Below are 24,096 nucleotides of genomic sequence, written 5' to 3'. Positions count from 1 at the left end.
AAACAATCCTATTGGTGTTAAACGTGAACTGAAAACTGTATTATGGTGAGTAATGTGAGAGTTTCACTTAATGCACAAATGCTAATATGTGGAATGAAGATGACAATTTTCATAAATTCAATTAAAAAAAAAGTTGAAATTGCACCAATGCAGCAGGGTCATTTAGAGCACAAGAGGCATGTAGGGTCTGTCTGCAATCTGCATCTCAGGTCAGAATAAAAAACCATAATCACGCAAGTGTGCCTGCCCCCACATACCCACATTTATGCAGAATTCAGACAGACAGAGCTGTGTTCATCGGGGGGAAGCTGACTGGATGGGTTTGTGAACTAGTCCAGTCTATTGCGTGTTAGTAAATGAGCACATACCCTAAATAAATTCAACTCTGGCTGAAAGTTTTATGGACACTGAAGTGAATTATATGAATGCCACGACTGAAACTGGGTTCTTTCAACATGTCAAGCCAACCAGATATAATGGGTGGCCAGACCTAAATTATTGGGAACCTAATCCTGGCACAATATGATGGTGGGTTTTAAAATATTTATATATATTAGGAATATTCATCAAATATTAAGGTTTTTACAGAAACTGCCCATTGATTTTTTTTTCTCCAGTAAGCCTGGCATTTTTCTCTTACTGCTGTTTATGCCCTATGGTCAAGTTCATTTCAGCTTTTGTCACCCAAATGGAAACACAATATACAAAATGCAGCTCAGTCATTATGGATTTATCTAGACCCTTTTGCCTTTCCTTTTTAAACAGCGATATTGTTTTTTAATCAATGTTATCGGTCAAATATTAGTAAAGTAATTCTTTCTGCGAGTATTCCTTGAACTCTGCAATTAAATGAGAATGATACACGGCTAGTGACGTTAGATAAGGAGTCACTGAGACATAATTGTTCAACTGTTTTTGCATCACAATCCTAGGTTGCTACTAGCAACAGGCCTTTTTACACTATAAATACCCGTTGCCCTGAGCAACTCAGTAAAGGCTAAGCCAATCATATTGGGATTTTTTTTTTCATATTTAAAGTCTTAGCCCCACACATTCATGTTGTTTGGATTGTAATAATATCCTTTATATTGTTTGATTTTTAACTGTATCTGTTACATTCAGGAAAGACATTCGGGTGCTACTTACTTGGTACACATTCTTCAAAGTATATACAGTAATATACCCACTTTATAGCACTTTCTTTTTTCATGTTGTATGGGATCTGTTATCCAAAAAGCTCTGAATTAAGGAAAGGCCATCTACCATAGACTCCATTTTAATCAAATAATTAAATAATTACAATTTTTAAAAATGATTTCCTTTTTCTCTGTAATAATAAAACTAGTAGGGGGTAGGCATCAGAGGCACGTGCTAGGAAGCAAATAAATTGGGGTGCAACTGTAGGGAGAGTGACTGACAGTAGAGGGAGCTTGGCTGACTAAGTGGGGGGGGGGGGGGGGGGGTTGCCTGACAAGCAGTACTGCCTTGGGCACCAATACAACTTGGCCCAGCTTTACATACATATAATATATCTTCCCCTGACACTTTAAAAAACAAAGTTTGCTTAATTCAATATTAGCTTGACAAACCACTGTTCTGCATTTATGTTAGAGAGGCCTTCAGACCCCCAGTAAACCTGACTCCTGAATGTTTCCTATAGCTGCTTTTAAACTCATGTGCCAACCCTAATTTCCATATATCTCCCTTTCCATTATTTTTCATTTTCCTTCTGACCTACATCTTTTTTTGGAGCTGTAATACACGCAACCCAAGAACGCCCACAAGAATTCTTTTTAATGCCACAGCCTGCATGTCAGATTACCTCCCACATTTCATCAGGATTCAGAAATCTCTTATTTAAAGCAGCATACAGCTCTTTCCACATGGGGGCTCATAGGAAGAAGGTTTGATACAGTGATTATAATTGTCAGTGCAAAAGAATTCTGCAGTTGTATTTTCCAGTGGCTGATGCATTTTCTTCAGTGATTTGTACATTAACCCCCCTTTCTTGCAGATGACGTTTAGATAACAGATAATATTTAGGCTTCTTTTTTTAGGGACAGAATATCCCACTTTAGTTTTTTTGCAATTCTGTTTTTGGATAATTCTGCCACTAGAAGCTCACCCTTAGAACAAAATAGCAAAATCAACAGCACAGAAGAAGTACTCTGGCCCAGGGCAAAGCCATCTTGGCACCTTCCAATCATTTTCATACACTTTTAGTTGCATTCCACACATGCACTGCTTCATATTACTTATTTTTGTGCTAACAACACTGGACCTTTTTAGCATCAGTCAAATTTTACATAGCCACCAGGAGATATAAAATAAATAAAGCAACAAATAAAGTAACTGAGATTGATTCTGTTCACTATTATAACACTAATTATTGCTTTACTGGCTTACTCTGTTCGGTGACCACTGGGCTTCTATTTGGACCTGTTATTCACTCAGGTGATTCAGTGAAGGCCAGTTTTATTTAGCTGACCATGGCAGGGAGAAGGGGTTTAGAAGAAATAATATAATTGGTGACTGAAACAGTTTCTGTTTTTCATCTGACCCCTTTTAATGACTGCCTGCTTTGTAGCCACAAACAAAGTACTATTCAAAAAGATACATAATAGCACTAAGGGCATATTTATTATAGCAGGCAAACCAACATCCCCAGTGATGTTGCCTATAGCAAGCAATCAGATCTTTGTTTTCTAACTTGTAGGTTACCATTTAAATCTAACTGGTGATTGGTTGCTATGGTCAACATCACCGATAACGTTAGCTTACATACTAAAAGGTATAGGCCCCTTAGTTGCCATTCTTTTTCTTTGAATAAAAATGTAAGAAAATTAAGAACTTAAATAAGCTGTATTAGCTTCTAGTGTTTTGGGATACATATCTACCAGTCAGATATGCTCCATTTGTTTAGGTTGTGCCCCTTAGAATTCAAGCAGTGCCACAGTTGGATTGGCATCAGAGCAGTGGTACCCAAACACTGGAGCTGGCCCCTATGGGGAGATCTAGAGATATGGTATAGAAGAAGTGCTTTGCAGATGCCCCCTGTGCATGGCTGGTTTGCACCAAACTTAAACATTTCTTGCATTATCCTTAGAACACCTATCAAAGTAACAGCTCTGTACAGGTTTTCGGTAAAGCTACAACACGAAAATACAACAAAGCTAAATAAACCTAAACAAAAAGCTGACCTTTTTAACAAAGCCTAGTGGTAACCTTGAGAAATGCAAAATGGTACAGAGTTATTCATGCCAGTGAAACATTCTTCTGTTGTACAGTTATTTAATGATTTTTCATGCCTTGATATGATGGCAATGGAATCAAGTGCCTGGCCTGTTAGTCTGACATCAGTAGTAGGAAAACTTTTGGAAGGGGTAATAAGGGATAGGGTACTTGAATACATTGCAGTTCACAATACTATTAGTTTGTGCCAGCATGGTTTTATGCGTAACAGATCTTGCCAGACTAATTTAGTCGCCTTTTATGAGGAGGTGAGCAGGAACCTTGATGCTGGAATGGCAGTTGATGTCATCTACTTGGACTTTGCTAAAGCGTTTGATACAGTACCTCACAGAAGGTTAATGATCAAATTAAGGAATATTGGCCTAGAACATAATATTTGTAATTGGATAGAGAACTGGCTGAAGGATAGAGTACAAAGAGTGGTTGTAAATGGAACATTTTCTAATTGGACCAGTGTGGTTAGTGGAGTACCGCAGGGGTCAGTCCTTGGGCCTTTGCTTTTTAACTTGTTTATTAATGACCTGGAGGTGGGCATAGACAGTACTGTTTCTATTTTTGCTGATGACACTAAATTGTGCAAAACTATAAGTTCCATGCAGGATGCTGCCGCTTTGCAGAGCGATTTGACAAAATTAGATAACTGGGCAGCAAACTGGAAAATGAGGTTCAATGTTGATAAGTGCAAAGTTATGCACTTTGGTAGAAATAATATAAACGCAAACTATCTACTGAATGGTAGTGTGTTGGGGGTTTCCTTAATGGAGAAGGATCTAGGGGTTTTTGTTGATAACAAGTTGTCTAATGCCAGGCAGTGTCATTCTGTGGCTACTAAAGCAAATAAAGTGCTGTCTTGTATAAAAAAGGGCATTGACTCAAGGGATGAGAACATAATTTTGCCCCTTTATAGGTCCCTGGTAAGGCCTCACCTTCAGTATGCAGTGCAGTTTTGGGCTCCAGTCCTTAAGAAGGATATTAATGAGCTGGAGAAAGTGCAGAGACTGCAACTAAACTGGTTAAGGGGATGGAAGATTTAAACTATGAGGTGAGACTGTCGAGGTTGGGGTTGTTTTCTCTGGAAAAGAGGCGCTTGCGAGGGGACATGATTACTCTGTACAAGTACATTAGAGGGGATTATAGGCAGTTGGGGGATGTTCTTTTTTCCCATAAAAACAATCAGCGCACCAGAGGTCACCCCTTTAGATTAGAGGAAAGGAGCTTCCATTTGAAGCAGCGTAGGTGGTTTTTCACGGTGAGGGCAGTGAGGTTATGGAATGCCCTTCCTAGTGATGTGGTAATGGCAGATTCTGTTAATGCCTTTAAGAGGGGCCTGGATGAGTTCTTGATCAATCAGAATATCAAAGGCTATTGTGATACTAATATCTACAGTTAGTACTAGTGGTTGTATATATAGTGTATGTATGTGAGTGTATAGATTGGTAGGTGTGGGTTAAGTGTGCTGGGTTTACTTGGATGGGTTGAACTTGATGGACAATGGTCTTTTTTCAACCCTATGTAACTATGTAAGTGCAGCACCCTAGTCTGTAGAAAAAGAAAATGGTGTGCAAATTGATTTTTTGCAAATATTTTTCAACTATCTGGTAAATTTAGCAGTGTTACTAAAACTTTTAAAAAGCAGATTCCAATGGGGCTGATTTGAGGTCCCAAAAAATAAAATCAACTACAGAGAGGCAAACCACTAACCTTTTATGTGTAGCAGCCTCTAATTCAAAGATATCGAACTCCCAGTCTTCTTCATTATCCATTGCTTGTGCTATCCGAGGTGGGATATCGCTTAGGGAAAGAGCTAGGATCATATGCCCACTGACAGGGTGTACCTCTGTGAATGTGAACGGAATAAAGAGGGAGAGTAGTAAGGGTGGGATTCCACCACCAGAATGAAATATATGGTTAACCCTGCATTAGAACTACTTACGTTTAGCTGATAAGATGTACTCATTTCCTGACAGTCTTCGTAAACCATCCTGAGAAACATCAATTAAAAAAAAAATTAGATTGCCAGGTGCAATTCAATCTTGTTTCCTTCTGATATACACTGATTTATTCTGACAGATTAAAAAATGGTATATATATGTAGGTGTTCAGAGTAGTAGCCAGTGGAGTAACCTGGGATGCACAGCCTGCAGGCCCCACGCCCTCATTTGTGGGAAGGGGCGTGTGGTGGCGGGGGGTTTATGGGTCCTTACAAGGCCCCCTCTGTCTGTGGGTCCCCTAGTCACATTGTAGTAGTTAACCAATGTCTGTAGGCTTATCAGAGCTGACATTCACCTATAGGTAACCTTTCTTATGCATATCATCTATAGGTAACTTTTTCTTAAATAAAGACTATGCAAATGCACATTCAGCACCCAACATTCTTCTAGTAAGCATTTTTATTTTGAAATGCCTATACTGTAAGCAGGCCTAGACTGGCAATCTGTGGATTCTGGCAAATGCTAGAGGGGCTGCTGTAGGATGCCATAGAGCAGGGCTGTCCAACTGAAGGCCCACGGGCTGAATGAGGTCCTAAAGATTTTTATGGCCCCAGACTGCTCAGAGGCTCCATAAACTTTATTATATGACATCATAACTTTATTGAATCTGGCCCAGCGACATGTTGTACAAAATACAATTGGCCCACTTAATTATAATAAGTTGGACAGCACCGCTATAGACAGTCACTACTTATTGGGCCAGCAGTCACTGGGAACTGTTGGAAGGCAGTCTGAAGGAAGTTATTATAATTTGCACTGACAGTTCTCTACTATTGCTGGTGCTCACCTACCCAAGCTCATTTTAAGCTGAGGCACAGAGGAGACAGTATTTCTGCAGTGGTAACACTAACTTGATTCTCATTAAGTTAAAATTATAAAAAGAAGTGGGTTGTAATATTGCTATTTATGAATTTTACTATATATCACCTTAAATAATGCTATTTTTGGGGCTTAGCATTAAGAATTTCCTAAAGAATCCAGGATAAAAAGAATTCTATCCCTGGCTGCGAATAATGGCCTTTATTATAGTTCTGAATTAGAATTAGAGCACAGCTCATTTCTGAATAGAAAGCACAACACAGCACTGAGAGGTGTCTACAAGACTGTAGCAGGTGTAGTGAAGTACACGCATCCTGCCGTTATTACCCCAGCACGGGGCAAAATAGCCTACTCCACACTCAGGAAAATCCGCAGTGTTTGCTTCTGCCTTTTTAAAAAAAACTCTACTGATGGTTCTCCCCTATGGTTTCCCATCAAATACTAAATTGGCATGCTGTTTCTTTAGACATTTTTTCCCTGTATAACATTCATTTTATCAGAAGAATAACCTCTAACATAAAAAGCCACACAGAGCAGGATGTGGGAAAGACAGAACTGCCTTGATGTCAGGATTTTCTCAGTACATTCCCCGAATGCTGGCAGCAACATGTAAATACCAGGCCTGCCAACCCTTCCTGGTCAGGTATAATTTTCCCTTCCCAATACGAGCAGCTCCAGAAAAAAAAATCTACAGATGATGAGCAAAAATCCACATTTGTGGCAAATGAAAATAATAAAAACCTACAGTGGCAAAGCACAACGTCATGCAAAGCTTTCTGTCACTTTTACACTTTGATCTGCACTGAATGGAAATGGCATCTAGTGAATGAGCAGCAGGCAAGCAGAATGCATCTACATGTATATTTTCATAGCTTGCACAAAAATGTACTGATTGCACATTGCTTGATCTGCATAGGGACTGGGAACTATAGCTCCATCTTCTTCATTTGGCTATGAAACTATCATGTTTATGATTGTATGGATATATCATGTAGTATGCATAGCAGTAGATGCAGCATCTTATTTGTAAATATCCAGACACCTAACATTTTGGTGAGGGACATATGTTTATGCAGGGCCCCTAGACATGCCCTTCTCATTGGCATATTCTTCTCTCTTTCACTCACTGCAATTATATAACCCAGGGGGAGATTTCAGAACTGGCATGTCTTTTGCAAGTATGAATTTGTTTTCCCATTTATGAAAAGTTTAGTTGCATGTGAATATTTATAATTATTATCACTGATAAATGTTTCACATCAGGTAAAAATATCTCTATATATTATTTAGAGGTAATTATTACTGTGCTTAAGGGCCTCATTTATTACTGTGTGTGAAACTGCTAGCTGCAATTTTTTTAATGAATGTGATCAATATATGAATAGGATGAGAAGAGGCCCCTAAGAAATTATATTCATGTATTTACATTTAGGTTTGTTTTAATTGCAAAAGATACATTCTCCAGAATCAATTTCTAGGATATAATAGGCTGCGTGGCCTGTGGGTTAGTGCCAAGCCTCCAGCAGAGACTAACAGCAGATAAGTAACTGCTTACAGGTATGCTGACTGGCTGACCCTGATAAATATCTATTGTATAGTATGGTCCTTGTCAGTCTAGGATCTCTGTAGGTACAAGTTTATCTTATAACTTAAAGTAGAGTGTTTTATTTAATCAAAGTAGAACAGGAAGTGAGTTTCAATCTGCCTGCAGAGAAATACAAGCAATAACGAACAACAAAGCAACATTTTATCAACAGGTAATGTACTAACCACAGGCTTCACTTATAATAGTGCTCCTTCAATGCTTTTTTAACCTATAGTCCTTGTGCAAAAGTATATGAAGATTTACTTACTGTCATCAAACCTCCGACCAGGTCGTTGGTGTGAGGGTCTTCATCTTTCGTCCCCAGCTGCGGAGAGTATAGTTCTGTGGTCCTCAGAATCTCTAGAACTCGATCTAATGCTTCTGCCACAGGCGAAGGGCTGTTTTCTTGTGCAGCATTTATTATATTTATTACCTGAATCAAAGACATGCATACATGTGTGTCACTTAACTGCTGAACTTTAAGCAATACTACAACAAGTATCTATCTATAGTTATATTTTACTTTATTTTATAATGTTACCACAGGCATCATACAACAGATCTACCACAAAAATCAATCATAAATTCTGCACACAAATTTTGGGAACACTCGTTGCTGGGTATACTGGATCAAATTTATTACATGTACATATTCCACAGGAAGGAATCTATGACTTCAGTTTCTTCTCACAACATAGGAAAGACAGAACTGTTCCACCCACAGTACATGTGGCTCTTACCAAGTACTGAATGAGAGCCCAGTACTAATGAATGACCACCAGGGGGCATGGGCTGGACACTTCCTCGCTCCGTTGACTAGATGTTAAGAATTACGCAAGTAAATTACAATACAGCTTTGTGGCAGCAATGTGATAAGCACATTGGTCTGGAAACATATCACTGCTTTTTTATTTAATGTGTACTGGTATTCTACAATATGCTAATGCTAGTTGTATTTCCAAGGTAGCATGGCTGTATGAACAGCCAGAAATGGCACGCTATATATGCATAAATCTAATATTCTGTCATAGAGCTGTATATATGAGCAAATCTTATATTCTAGAACAATAGTGAAATTAAGTACATATGTAATATTCTCTATAAAAGTGTTAGTCTAATGCTGTGTCACAGTGCTGTAAATATGCACAGATCTACTAGTCCACTACAGTGCTGTACAAAGATGTAATTCTAATATTCTACAGCAGTGCTGCAGAATATACTGTGCTGTGTAAATATACTTCTATATCATAAGGATGTAGATAAGCACAAATCTAATATTCTACTTTAGTTCTGTAAACAGAGGCAAATCTACAATTCTGCAACAATCTTGTAAATAATAGATATTATATTATGATGTTGTAGATTAGCACACCACTAATCTTCCCCCACAGTTCTGTAAACATGTACACATCTAATATGTTTGAACACTGCTGTAACTAAATGTAAATCTAATATTCAGCAATGTTGAGCAAAAAAAGTTTCCATCTTATATTCTAGCTTTGTTCTGTATGTAAGAACAAGTTAGATATTCCACTACAGGGCTGTAAATAGGTATAAATCTAATATGTTGCAAGAATGCTGGAATTGAATATTGTATAACAGGGTTGCAGAGAAGCCCATATCTATGTTAAAAAGTGCAAATCCAGTATTCTAAGACAGTGCTGTAAATAATTCTGATTATAAAATTCTCTGCCAGTGGAGGATGTAATAATATTTTATAAAAGTATTGTAGAAAAGAACAAATCTAATTTTCTGTCAAAATGCAATCCATAAGCACAAAAGACAATATCATTCTTTACTACTAGAAACAAGTATAATACTCCAAGTCATGTTAGTAAAGGCACATGTAATATTTTGCTTTGCGCTTAAATATGTAGGATCACACTCCCAAGGTTAAGGTAAGTAAAAATCTAACCATCTGTAGACTATTATCTATTCTGTATGCACTTTGGCAAACAAAAGTGCATATATTATAAAGCTGTACCAAGAATGTATATAAAGTGTTGAGGTCAGTTAGAGTCATCAAGATCATGACAGCCCTGCACAGTGCCATGGCCAGCCTTGTTCTGGCTGTATGTATGTATATACATACATATATATATATATATATAGATTGTAAGCTCTACAGGGCAGGGACCTCCATCCTCTTGTGTCTTTGACTCTTAACTTATTACAATTGTATCTTCTATTTATTTGAGCTTATTGTAATACTTTGTATTTATCTATTTTAATACCCCTGTTTATATTAATGTATTCTACTGTACAGCGCTGCGTCCATAAGTAGCGCTTTATACATAAAGTTATACATACATATATAATACCAGTTTTCTGAAGGGATGGGAGTGGCCTATTTTGAAGCTGACACACTAGTATACTCTAACCAGTTTCAAAAATAAAAAGGTCATTGGTTAATTTCTCCCTTCAGGCAAACAGACTCAGCATATTACACATCTAACATACTGTTTTGTTAGATTTGCAGCACTCTGTCACAGGCGCAGGAAACAATGTTTAGACATGTTTGACATGAGACACAGGGGCCCTCCTCCTGACGTCCTCCCCTAAGCACGCATAAGTGAAACGCGTCTTGGGAGGACACCAGTGGTCGGGGGAGCGGCAACAGGCATCGGGCTTGGGATGCCAGGGCCCACCGGATTTTTTCCTGGCAGCCCAGTCCGACAATGTTAATGTTTATAGGGGTCACTGACCCCCCTAGGAAAGGATCTGTGCAGAAGTGAAGGATCGGAAGATATTTTCAGCTGCACATTTTTTGTTAACTATCTATATTGCAAAGATTGTTCTATTAATGTGAACTGTTAGATTTGTGAATTTTGTACAAAGGTGAACAAACCCTTTAAGGCGAGCTGTGGGCCTTGACTAATGCAGCGCTGCTGCTTGAATGACAAATGTCAGCTTGCAGGAGAAGTCTCATGTACTCACATGATCATATGTAACTTTTAAAGCCCAACTTCCTATATTAAGCATAGGTTTCATACTTCTTCTTGCTATATGAAGCTTTGAGTCAGAGTGACATTTTCGCAACTCTATATCCATGCTCTGTGCCACCGGGAACTACACCTGCTGTATTTCTTTAATAACAAAGTTTCAGGATGTGATGTCCTGAGTGTGAGGATGTCAGCATCAAATACAGCTAAGAAGCACAGTATACAGGCAGCCAATCACTTTTATCACAAACAAAATTGCTGAAAATAAAAACTGTTCTGTAAGAACAAACAGGAAATGTAAGCAATGGCATGTTAATATATCTTTCTTGTGATATTCATGCTTGATGTAGCTACATTTCCTTAAATATATGTAATAAAGGTCTAAGCACCACTCAGGCTCATTCAGGATAAAGTATACTCACACAGTTATATTAGTGTGAATGTACAAGAGCAAGCAGCAATTAGAGAGTCTCAATTCCCCTGGCTTACATCAAGTAAGTGCACCAGGTTAACCACAAGCTAGCTATAAAATGCAGATCCAATCATTCAAAGAGTTTTTTTTCTGTGTATGAAAAATAAACAACAAAAGCATACCATTGCATCATTGTGAAAGGTAATTGGATTATTGGCTAGCTTGAAAAATTACAGTTGCTCCATGAAACCAAAGGCTATCCCATTGGAGCATATCCCATTGGATCAGAGCATGCTTCCTGGGCTTTTAACTGGATAGCAATACTAATGATGCTCGTAGAAATACCTCGGTTTGCACTTGATGTTGGTAATGGGTTTGCCAAGCAAATTGCCAGTAAAACAATTGTATTGTGCAGGTTAATCAGAGTGCATTTGCATGTGTTTATATGGTATGGACTTTTAAAGTATATAGACTTTATTCATATTGGTCCGGAGGCATTAAAAGCCTCCTTTGAATTAGCATAACACATAAACCACACAAGGGCAAACACTCCTTCTTGATACAGGCAGACTTGAGACAAATACTTCTTTATATAGCAACAATTTTGGATAGCAGATGTATGGTGAGAATATAACCTTTTATTCTAAACTTGCTTGATTGGTGCTTAGGCCTTTATAACTTACTTTATGAATAGTAACTAATCATGCAGGTTTCATCTTAGTTCCAACTGCAATTTGGTCCCGTGGGACATAAAAGCAATTTTTTTTGCTCAGGGAAATGCAGTAAATGACACCACACCTTTGTGATAGGGGCTTCAATGGTCATAGAATGTATTCTGGCCATAGAAGAATGCCGTCTCTGTGAACTACCTGCAAAAAAAAAAAAAGGGATAAGTACCTGTTATATGGAGATATAAAGAGTTACATACCTGCTCATTACAGAGGTAAGGACTTGCACTAAAGAAAGAGAGAAAGAGAGGTAGGAAGGTACTACTGTAGTAGTTTAAAGATATAAGTCCAGAAATTTTTCCATTGCCTCTCAGTTTCCTAGAAACCCTCTCTGTCTCTGGTTCCAAATAAACAGTAACGCAGCAGTTTGCAATGTGCAGTACTACTTACAGATAAGTCGTTTACATGCTCTGGCATTTTCTGACTTTTTTAAGATTACTGACATTTTCAGAAAAAGAATGTTTACACAAAGTATATTCTGAGTATTATACATAAGAGTAAGCATATGTAGAGCAAAGCTTTGTAACCAAGTTTTTAGTATGACTTTTCAGTCCCATTTCAGTATCTCATAGTAATGCAACAACCCGGGGTGAATTTAATCAAAGGCAGCTTCGGTTTGAGATAGAACATTTGTAGTGCACTACAGATGTTAGTAGTCCTTAAAGAAGAAGGCCAACAGAAGAACTGGAAGGTTTTAGTTTGCCATCCCTAAAAGGAATGTGGCAGTAAAGTGGTTGATTTGGGAGATAAAATAGAAGAACAAAGTTGATTAGCTGTTTTTATACTCAGCCTAAGGAACTGAGACTGAACTGAAAAGTCATTTTTTCTGAAATGTTACCAGTGCCATGTGCAAGTGTAGAAAGACAGCTGTAACAGTAACTAGAGCTAACGCTCCAACTGTGTAATGTAAACAGAGGGAAAAGTAGTAACCTCTGCTCTCTGCTTGCAAAAGCACAAGGCTTGTTGGGTAAAATGGGAGAGTTGGAGTTGATTATATCTACAGGAAATTATTATTTATAGTAGAGACCTGGTGGGATGAGACTGGGCACTGAAATTAGATAGTTACACCTATTTTAAAAGGGATAAAAAAGGGGGGGGGGGGTGTTTGTCTTTATGTAGAGCCAGAATTGAAGCCATGCACTAAAGAAATTACCAGGTAGAGCACCGTGTGAAAATTCAGCTGGACCTAAGGTTACAAAGAAAATTATCATTGGTGAATGCTACACAGTATAAGTGAGGAGAATGAAGCTCAGCTACTATTACAAATGGAAGAGGCTTACAACTAGGTCAAGTTGTTATTATGGGTGACTTCAATTATCCAGACATTGACTAGAGTAATTATTCAGAATTCATCGCTAGCATTTGTGTGGGGGAGCATTTAGGGAATAGTGATCATAACATTTGAGATTATGTTGCAGAGACAGCTCTACAAGGAGTAGCAAAGACACTACATTTTAGACAAGCAAACTGGAAATGGAAATGTTATTAAAATGGTGCCTAATAAATATACATGTCAGTATGCCTAGTACTGAGGTTGGTAAGAAGAAACATGCTTTTAAGGTATTCAAGATAGCCAGGACCGCTGAAACGTTTATTAGGTACAAAGAGGCCAAGTATGCATAAAAGCTATCAGCCAAGCTAAAATAGAGAATAAAAAGACATTGCAGTGAAGAGTGAAAACAAATCCAGTACTATATGTCAATAGCAAAATAATCAAGCAAGAAGGAGTGGGACCCTTTTAGAAGGAGGCCAATTCATTGATCTTCATTCTACACAACTAAGGAACCAGCTAATAAAGGCCTGCTTTTTAATAGACCCAATTCTAATAATATAACTATTGATGAATGGGGGACTTAAAGGGCATGTCAACCCCAAAAATAATGTTTTGCATAATGAAAGAAAACAAAATTCTAAGCAACTTTCCAATATGAAATAATTAAAAATTTGTATCGCTTTAAAGGAACTGTAACACCAAAAAATAAAAGTGGATTATATTTTTATTACTTTAAAGCTCTGTTGCCCTGCACTGGTAAAACTGGTGTGTTTGCTACAGTAACACTACTATAATTTATATAATAAGCTGCTGTGTAGCCACGGGGGCAGCCATTCAAGCTGGAAAAAGGAGAAAAGGCACAGGCACATAGCAGATAACAGATACGTTCTGTAGAATACAATAGTGTTTTATCTGTTATCTGCTATGTGCCTGTGCCTTTTCTCCTTTGAATGGCTGCCCCCATGGCTACACAGCAGCTTATTTATATAAATTATAGTAGGGTTTCTGTAGAAAACACCCCAGCTGTACCAGTGCAGGGCAGCAGCACATTATATTTTAGTTACTTTTATACACTTTCATTTTTTGGTGTTACTGTTCCTTTAAACATTATTTGTAAATGTAATTCTATTGAAAGCTGAAGTCCTGGTTGTTACATTTTAAACAATGTTGCAAAGGTCTTGCTTCTCCAGCAATACAGGTCTGTCAGTCTGCTGCCTTGTGTTACATTGTTTCAACAGTCAGAGCCCCCAGGGCAGAGAATAGAAAAGGACAGGCAAGCACTGCTTCTAATAGCAATTATATTTATACAAATAACTCAAAAACCATTACAAACTTGTAATAAATGTATATTGCAAAGCTGCTTAGAATTTTGGTTTCTTTTATTAGGCAAAAAATTATATTTTGTTTTGAGTTGCCTTGTCCTTTAAGAGGAAATTCAAAAGATTCTAGAACATGTAGAGCTAAACAAGAACCCAGGATCTGATGGAAAGAAGCCAGTTAAGGCTAATGCCAAATGAGGCATAGGGTGGATATTTTCGGCAAGTGGAAAAGCGCTTGCTCAAAATACCGCCCTGCGCCTCCTACATGTGCCTGCACCAGAATGAATGAGATACGCTCGGGTGCAGGCACATATAGCCAAAATACGCATAAAAACATGAGACTTTGCATTCCCTTATGTTTTTATGCAGATTTCGGCTACATGTGCCTGCACCCGAGCGTATCTCATTCATTCTGGTGCAGGCACATGTAGGAGGCGCAGGGCGGAATTTTCAGCAATCGCTTTTCTGCTTGCCGAAAATATCCACCCTACGCCTCGTCTGGCATTAGCGCAAGGCTGACTGACCGGCCATTTTGCTGTCTGTAGTAGCTGCTACGTACAAATTTAACAACAACTCATTAATATATCCAAATGACAAACAAAGTAAAATCTACTCAATTTTATATTGAATTACAATTCTCATACCATCGCTTCCTCTGGAGGTGGTTGATCGGACGTCTAAGGAACCTTTCCGCCTGTCCTTGTGTCTACAGGTCTGGATATCTATGAGGAAACATTTTTTTTTAATAATAACTAACCAGAAAGGGAGTGTCTCCCCTATTTATGTCTACTATCTTTACATGATCTTGTTCATAACATTACAAGTTTAATGACCAACCATACAACTCTTTAACCTAGGGCTGCAAGTATAGTTATATTTTTGGTACAAGCAGGTGAAGCTCCACCCCCTTTTCCTTTCTGAGCGCTTCTTCCCTCTCCAACTATGAGGACTTCAATGAGGTGCCTACTGCACATACCTTATTGAAGGCAGGGAGCATGCTCTGTAGGCACAGCTCGCATAGGGGTTTAAAAGATTAAAGTGCTTTATACTTCAACACTATTGCAAAACTTTTGTTAACAAGATTAGAGTTAACATAGAAAGTGGCATATTAAAATATATTTAAATGTACCAAGTCAGTGGTTTTCTAGTTGCCTATACAGGCATGATGAGAGGTCCTTATCTATACAGGTATGGGAACTGTTATCTAGAATGCTGGGGACCATGGGGTTTCCGGATAAGGGATCTTTCTGTTATTTGGATCTCCATACCTTAAGGGCAGGGGTACACTGGAAGATTAGCCGCACTACGACAAATCTCTGTTGTCGCGGGCAACTAATTTCCATGCAATGCCATCCCACCGGCTAGAATGTAAAACGCCAGTGGGCACGATTTGCCAAAGTCGCCTAAAGTTTCCTTTCAATCGGCAAATCACAGCGCCGCGTATGCCAGCCAACCGGCGACTTACATTCTAGCCGGTGGGATGGCATTGCAGGGAGATTAATTGCCCGCAACAACGAAGATTTGTAGTGTGGCGACTAATCTCCCCGTGTGTCACTGCCCTAAGGCTACTAAAAAAAAAAAATTTAATTATTTGATTAAAATGGGGCCTATGGGAGATGGCCTTCCTGTAATTCAGAGCTTTCTGGATAACAGGGGTTCCCATACCTGTATCTCCTAAATTATTTTACAGACAGGGAAAAGGAAAAATAGAGCACTAACTCTTTTTAAAAGAGAATACATAGCCACAATGTACAGTTACAAAAACTGTAAATGGCAAAGTGCTCAGTAGATCACTCTCATCACTTGTACATTAAGTTGTCTGGGTTGATATATGTTTCCTTTATATGAGACTGAGATAAAAATCACAGACATGAAAAAAATAAAGAGGACCATGTCTATGTAGGGACCTAGTGAAACCATACAGTAGAGACCCAGTGAAACCATACGGTAGGGACCTAGTGAAACCATATGGTAGGGACCTAGTGAAACCATACAGTAGGGACCCAGTGAAACCATACGGTAGGGACCTAGTGAAACCATACAGTAGGGACCCAGTGAAACCATACGGTAGGGACCTAGTGAAACCATACAGTAGGGACCCAGTGAAACCATACGGTAGGGACCCAGTGGAACCATACGGTAAGGACCCAGTGGAACCATACGGTAAGGACCCAGTGGAACCATACGGTAGGGACCTAGTGAAAACATACAGTAGGGACCCAGTGAAACCATACAGTAGGGACCCAGTGGCATCATATAATAGGGAGCCATTGGACCCATAAAGTAGGGACCCAGTGGCACCATATAGAAGGGACCCATTGGAACTATACAGTAGGGACCTAGTAAAATCATATGGTTGGAACCCAGTAGAAGCACAGAGTAGGGACCTAGTGGAACATACAGTAAGGATCTAGGGAAACCATACAGAACCCTGTGGCAGAATGATCACATTTGTATACATGCACCGTGATCCACATAGTACTACAATGATGGGGATCATGGGGTCTTTCAGCTGTGAAACTACTATTTACCTCCAGCCATGATGACCGAGGATTCTGGGAATTGTAGCTGAGCTGCACAAAGCTTCAGTTTGCCCATATCTGCTATCTAACATCTGCAAACCAAATTATAAGCTCTTATGTATGAGCAGCTAAAATCTATGTATATCAAAATCTATATCAGTGAGTAAAAATAGTCTGCAATGCCAATTGGTCATAGTTTAATTATCATTTTAAAACATGTCACAGCAGTTGTACTTTTTAAATGGAGATGAACCGTAACTACCACAACTAGACAAACAATAAATAACTAGTAATTGATATCAAACCATAATATATTCTGGTTGAATTCCACTTCAACAAACCTGTTTGCGATTCGGCCTGAACTCTCTCACATTGTTTTTCTGCCTGCAAACAAATAGCAACAGTCAGTTTGGGGCAAACCAGTCAGCGGTATAACAAAAGCGCAATCTCTTGTGTACAAAACCACATGTACATACCTTGTTGTTGTCACTGCATGGACGGCTTATAGACACATAGTGTCTGATTTTACTGCAAAGAAAACAAGACACAGACAATGAAACAATTTCAGTCACAATACTTTCTCTGGCATGGGATGATTGTTATGAGTAAACGTAACATTTAATCAGAAATAAAATAGCGCTTCTATTATTGCTGGGGAGTATCCAACCTGCACTGGATTGTTCATTGACTGAATTAAAATTAGATAGGCTCACTGCTGCCAATGCAAACATCAGTATTTATATATGAAGATTAATATCCGCCAATAAAAGGAAAAAGGATGCCCATCTCGTTGGAGGAAGCCAATCTGTATCCCCAAGGGTTATATGTCTTCACATAAAGTTTTGCATAACAGCACAATGATCAGAACATTAGCCTTGAGCATTTGGCCCCATGGCCAGCTAGAGCGCGGAAATTCTATTTGTTGTGAAAACTGTAGCTGAGATACTCGTTTAGAAACAAAGTTGTGAAATATTATAAGGTACAAATGAATGAGACCCAAAGTCATAAGGGTTCATTTACCAAAGCTGCAACATAAGGGCAGTGGCAGACGGGGAGATTTGCCGCGGGCGACTAATCTCCCCGCAATGCCATCGCTAGTGGGATGGCATACGCGTCGCTACGATTTTCCCTTGAGAGGAAACTTTGGGTGACTTCAGTAAATCGCAGCGACGTGTATGCCATCCCACCGGCGATTTACATTCTTGCCGGTGAGAGGGCATTGCGGGGAGATTAGTCGCCCGTGGCAACAAAGATTTGCAGCGCGGCAACTAATCTCCCCATCTGCCACTGCCCTAAGTTGCTCTGACATGCATTTATGTTAAGAATCAATTATTATGGATACATGTGAATATCAACTGAAGAATATTTTTTTAGCCAATATTTAAAGCCTTGGGACTTACAAGAGAACCTGACATACACTGTGTGTGTTAGGCTTGGGACCTAAATGGCTACGGTACAGCACAGGCAGCTCTGGCAGATCAATCCATCCCTGAACATGGTTATTCTTCTTTATATTACTGGATGAGAAAGTCCCTCTACCTCTACCTCGCCTACACTTCAACATTAGCACTTCTGAAACACTGCCATTTATTATCGATAGATCCACCAAACCTTAAACACAAGATGATACAACATTAAAAATGTATTTGTACCATCCACAAAGTACTATTCATTAGTTTCTATATATAGACAAGCATCAATACATCTTACAGTCATCTATCAGGATTGTTTAAATGAAGTGTTTGGGAAAGCTTTTGCTGTTGAGTAAAGGAATCACTGCTTCCAAATCTAATAAATGTATTTTTACATTATTAATTCAATTATTTAAGCTCTCAGGGAAGAACCAACTACACCAATAACCTTTATTGATCTGTAACTGGACCTGTTAGTGTCAGTGATAGTGTAGTGTAGTGCTAGTGATATGGATACAAGTGTGGGACCTGTTATCCAAAATGCTCTGTAATGTTTCTGTAATTTGGATCTCCATAACGCAAGGCTACTAAAATAAGATTTGAACATTAATTAAATTTAGTTGGAATCAAGTACATGGTACTGTTTTATTATTACAGAGAAAAAAGAAATCATTAGTTAACATTTAAATTATTTGATTAAAATTGAGTCTATGGACATGGCATTCCCATAATTCAGAGCTTTCTGGAAAACAGGTTATCGGATAACAGATCCCATACCTTTACCAAAGTCTGTCCAAGCATCTGTCATCATCCTATGTAGGTGCACCAGTCATTAAGCATAGCAGAAACCAGGCATTTCTGACACTGTTACCTTTGAAGATATGTGATTTGACTAGAAAGTGATCCATATCCATAACCAAAGTCATATATATTTATTTGTCAGATGTTATGTTAAACGTAATACACATACATTTGTGTTTCTTTTTTCTTTAATCTCTGATGTTACATACCCCCGATGTCCAAAAACAGGAATTATCTTCACATTTTGCTGGATATTGTCACCATTTTTATTTTTGGCATAGTAAATACCTTCCCATTCCTGTGAAAGTTAGAAGAGTATTAGGACCAGTGATGCTACAGCTCTCTCCATGCAATTAAGACTTTCACCAATATTTCCTGAGACTTGTGCCATGGCCCTTGCCAGTGAAGCACTCTAATTTATGAAGAGAAAGGGTTGGAAACTAAATATTTTATCATGTATAATTCTGTAATAAAATTGTTATTTTTGTGTTTGTGGGAGGAAATAGAAAAGAGAAGCAGGAAGAGGATTGCTTGCTCCAGGAACTGGCCTGGGGTATTACGTAAGTAAAGATTACATTCACTGGGGCTGCCTAGCATTTGTCACCACCCCCAGTGATTGAAGCTTTCCTTCTCTTTTAAGTTAGCTGTTTTGCTGAAACCAGACTGAAGTCAGTATGGGCTAGTATAGGCTAGTGTCACACATGGTATTCTCTCAACCAGTGTAAATATGCCAGTGAAGGAAATAATAATCTGCCGCCTTCTATCCGGTCTTCAGTATGCACTGACTGTCTTGGCATGCACCTGTCCACACCTGCCATTTGTCAACACAAGAAGTCTGAAATGCTTTATACAGCTGCATCTCTAGAGGCTAGTAGTTCCTGCCAAGCCTTTGGCAGCCATAACTTACCTTTAAGGCTATATATATTTGACTTTTGCCTTTTTATTCTATCAAGTTTTCAGACAGATGGTAGAGATATACTTTCCATAGTGACCAGAACTAGTGGCGAAGAAAGGTTCTCATTGTCTATACTTTATATCAGGGGTCCCCAACCTTTCTTACTCGTGAGCCACCGTCAATTGTAAAAAGACTTGGAGAGCTACACAAGCATCAGAAAAGTGCCACATAAGGGTTAAGATGACTATTAATTAGCCTCTATGCACACTATCAGCTTACAGGGGGCTTTATTTGGTAGTAAATTTTGTTTTTATTCAACCAAAACTTGCCACCAAGTCAGGAATTCAAAAATAACTACCTGGTTTGGGGGCACTGAGAGCAACATATTGCTCACAAGCCACTGGTTGGGGATCACTACAAATTTTATTGCGTCTTATTTTTCGCGACAACACACGATTCATGAAAAAAAACCTTTTGTATTAAGTGCCTTTTAAAACCAAATTTTTGTAGCCGTCTTCCACTAACTGGCCTTTCAATCCTGAGTAATTCACATGCAGCATTTTATGGAGATAGGAGCCAAGCTGTAAAGAATACTTATAACAGTGCATATCAAACTGGTTTGGTCGAATCTCTCTTGTTGGCAGGTTTTCCTGGTAGTGGCTGAATGAAGACTGACCGGGCAGCATATAACGCTGCTGCCCATATTTTAAATATTATTTATATATATATATATATATATATATATATATTTTTTTTTTTTTCCAGTGTTCCAGGATTGTAATGTTTACAATATAAAATTATATTACAGATAAACATTAGGATGCTGTTTTTGCGTTATTTAAGTCGCGAAGACTATTTTCGTGTGGTAATTGACGCAATGCGTGCTAATTAACGCAGCACACACAAATTGTCGCCGCGTGCGAAAAAACGCACACCATATTAGCCATACACGCCATTACTTTTGGAAAACTACTGTTTTGAAAATGACCATTTCCCTGCAAACTGTAGGCTGCATCACTCTAGGGCCAACACAGACTTGAATAAATCACACTGCAAAGTCCATATTGTGTTGCCAAAAGCTCATTAACTGTACTTTTCTATAATTACCGCCTGCCCCAAGTAGGTGTTAATTTTCGCATAGACTAATGCGATATTTAGCGCGTTTAACGCTTCATATGTATTTGTGACTAATACGTTAATACTATTTCTATTCGCTAATTAACGCAATGTGTTAAAATTAACGCATTGCGGTTGCGCGCTATTTAACGCACGCGATATGCGACTTAACGCATGCGACAATACTTTAGCGAATCGCATTTTTTGCGTCAATTTTAACGCAAAAAAGCATACAATAAGCGTTATCGCACCTTAGTGAATCAACCTTAATGTATCTTACATTTGTTCCAGTGATCTGTATGGGTCTGTATTACAGGGGTTGCAGCATGCAAATAGATTTAGAATTTACCTGCAGTAGATAAGAGTGGCAATATAAAGGAGGGTGGTATAAAGATGGAACCCTGTGTATATCTATTTCTAATTTAAAATGCAGAGAGTAGCTAGATCAGGAATAGCTGGGCAGCTTAACATACAATACACTGAACCAATGCACTTAGCTCAGCTTAAAATATATAACGGTCTCTTACACATGCACATGTTTAAACACTTAGGGGTATATTTCCTTACCTTTCCCGTTTTAATGCAACAATTAATGGTATCTAAGAAATCAGATTTTTTTTCATTAATAGGCACTTCAGTTAATTCTTTCCCAATGAGTTCGTCCTTCTGATAACCCATCGTGCTTTCAAAAGCAGGATTCACATACTGCAAGAAAGACCAGTCAAGTGGTGCATTAATATATACACTGTATCCTTCACCTGTGCAAATCTAATATCATGTTTTATACAGTCAGTTTGTGCTTATTTGTGCGCTAATCTAAGCACTTTTAACTAAATGACCTAGTTTTGGCAGTACACCTCATACAGATTAAGTAATGCAATTTGAATTTAAACATACCTGTATTATATGATCCTCACTTGTAATTTCAATGGCTTCTTGACTTTTTTCTAATGTAGTAAATAACGAATTACAAGCCCTTAAGAGAGAAAGTGGCATTAATGTACTTTGTTTAAAGGAAAAGCTGAAGCAAAAATTTAAAGGGGAACTCTGGCTTCCGAACCAAAATTTGTTAGAGAGCCCCATAAAACATAAAAAACCCTAATATACTTCCTTCAAAAAGTATGAACAATATAATTTTTTATGGTGAAATCCAGCTGGAAAACAGGTTTTCTCTTTCTGCATCATCTGGAACCTTGGCAGGGGAGAAGGGACTGAAACATTGATGTTACAAATTCTCCACAGCTTACAGACTGAATGCAGGAACTACATAACCCACAATCGATTACTGTTACATTTTGAGTCTCAAATTCAGCCAGATCAGCAGGAGAACAGGGGACCAGGTTTAGGTAACTGTTCCAAGCCATATTATTATATTAAAAATCATGAAACAGCTGCATATTTTTTAATTTATGTATTTTGCAAAGTAGCTTGAAGCTATTTTTACTTTGCAATGATAGATTGTTTGCAAACATGCGGTACTTGTTCACTCTTGTACCCACTCTCTGAATGCAAATTTCTGCAAAGGAGTTGGTGACTGCCATCTTATTACATTTGATGTTAGACCCCGTGAGGGAACATGTGCACTGGAGGCTGATCTTGTCATGGCTTTTAGTGCACATACTCCTTAAATACACTGCTGGGGACAATACTGTAGCTTTAGAGTTGTCTGCCTAAGCGTACATATCATTACAGTTTCATTACAGTTTTCATTTCATTTCATTACAGCTTTTAAATAATTGCAGACCTGTTCCATATGCTTTACTTTGGATTGACCAATGTACATTAGTTTGGGTCTGATTCAGTCAAAACTTGCTGATATTGCTGCTGTATTAGGCGTTAGTTTGCCTTATAGATGACTTAAGTTTTCATAAGTTTCCCACTCAAACCTGAAAAGGTTGTCCAGCCATATATATTTGTATTCCTTTAAAATGACCAGTGAAATATTTATACAGTATATGATGAGAATGATAAGATATATTCATTATCAAATTATGTGAAACAGTGTGTTTCCATGGGCACAACTGTAGGCATTTTGCCATTTATGCGGCTTAACGGATTCCCAGAATCCTGTGGTCGTATATCTTTCCATCCTGCTGTGCTGACGTAAGGCCAGAGAACAGATAGGAAGTAAGAGTTGGTGAGTCACCTTTCTTAAAGGGGAAGTTGCATTATATTTTCTATAGTCCTATTTAAGTCCAGTCATTCATTCATGTATTAACCATTTTAATAGAAAGAAAGACTAAAAACTTTACGTATGCTATAGGGAAAGACAACTCTAGGCCACTTCAATAAGAAATTTTTGTTACTGTCATTTAGACGTGCAAGTCAGGGAGCAGTGATGCATGCAGGCTGCAGTGAGATCCTGTACCACCTGCTTTATGGTGGGCTGGCCTGGGAACAAGGATATTGCTTTCTGCACCTCAGTTTTTTGTGTAGGGTGCAGCCAGACCCACGCAGAAGTACTCTCTCCATAAGTACTAACAGGCACACTCCTGCACTTCTGCCTGGGGTCATAGTAAATGACCCCTTATATGTAGGCAAATCATATATATGGTTTAGTAAATGAAATAAGTGTTTTTAGAAAATGATTCACTATATTTCCATCTTGAAAACAGGTATAGCCACTTGTACTTATTGTACTTATTGTACATTATATCTACTTTCTTCCAGTTATGTCTCACCCAAAAAGGAGTCAGTGGTGTGAAAACCCTTTGTTGGGCTACATAACAACCCAGCAGCCTGCTTACACAAACAAGAGGAGAAGGTATGGAAATAAAAGCAGAGAAACAGTCTATAAAACTCGGGTAGTTTAAGGAAAAACAGATCACATGACCAAAAGAAAATTAGGCAGCACTATTTAATGGTGCATGCAATATTAAATAATTTTAATATAAGGACTTGCCCAGGGACTGGTAATTTCTGGTGCACTATATGTTACAGAAATAAAACTTCAACCTCGTCACCTTATAAATGTCATTTACTATTATGAGACAAACTGAACTGAATACGCAGCTTTGTACATTGCGTTT

At 38.4% G+C, this 24,096-nt stretch overlaps 1 protein-coding gene across 4 annotated transcripts in view; it reads right to left on the bottom strand.

Moving 5' to 3' along the window:
* Window positions 1-24,096, bottom strand: part of pde8a (phosphodiesterase 8A) — a 150,553-nt gene that overhangs the window by 12,121 nt on the left and 114,336 nt on the right. For 3 of the 4 annotated variants that reach the window (XM_031899209.1, XM_012959505.3, XM_012959506.3), the window contains exons 7-17: window positions 21,965-22,043; window positions 21,635-21,772; window positions 19,266-19,354; window positions 17,320-17,371; window positions 17,185-17,227; window positions 14,966-15,043; window positions 12,883-12,915; window positions 11,800-11,870; window positions 7,916-8,080; window positions 5,186-5,234; window positions 4,954-5,089 (exon numbers count right to left, since the gene is read on the bottom strand). In XM_031899209.1, coding sequence (XP_031755069.1) covers window positions 4,954-5,089; window positions 5,186-5,234; window positions 7,916-8,080; window positions 11,800-11,870; window positions 12,883-12,915; window positions 14,966-15,043; window positions 17,185-17,227; window positions 17,320-17,371; window positions 19,266-19,354; window positions 21,635-21,772; window positions 21,965-22,043 — 933 coding nt within the window. The remainder of the gene's footprint in view (window positions 1-4,953; window positions 5,090-5,185; window positions 5,235-7,915; window positions 8,081-11,799; window positions 11,871-12,882; window positions 12,916-14,965; window positions 15,044-17,184; window positions 17,228-17,319; window positions 17,372-19,265; window positions 19,355-21,634; window positions 21,773-21,964; window positions 22,044-24,096) is intronic. The other variant, XM_002939622.5, reaches the window with a different exon arrangement.

Source organism: Xenopus tropicalis, chromosome 3 (genome assembly GCF_000004195.4).
Source record: "Xenopus tropicalis strain Nigerian chromosome 3, UCB_Xtro_10.0, whole genome shotgun sequence".
NCBI classification, from domain to species: Eukaryota; Metazoa; Chordata; class Amphibia; order Anura; family Pipidae; genus Xenopus; species Xenopus tropicalis.
This window is presented reverse-complemented; position numbering and strand designations above follow the sequence as displayed.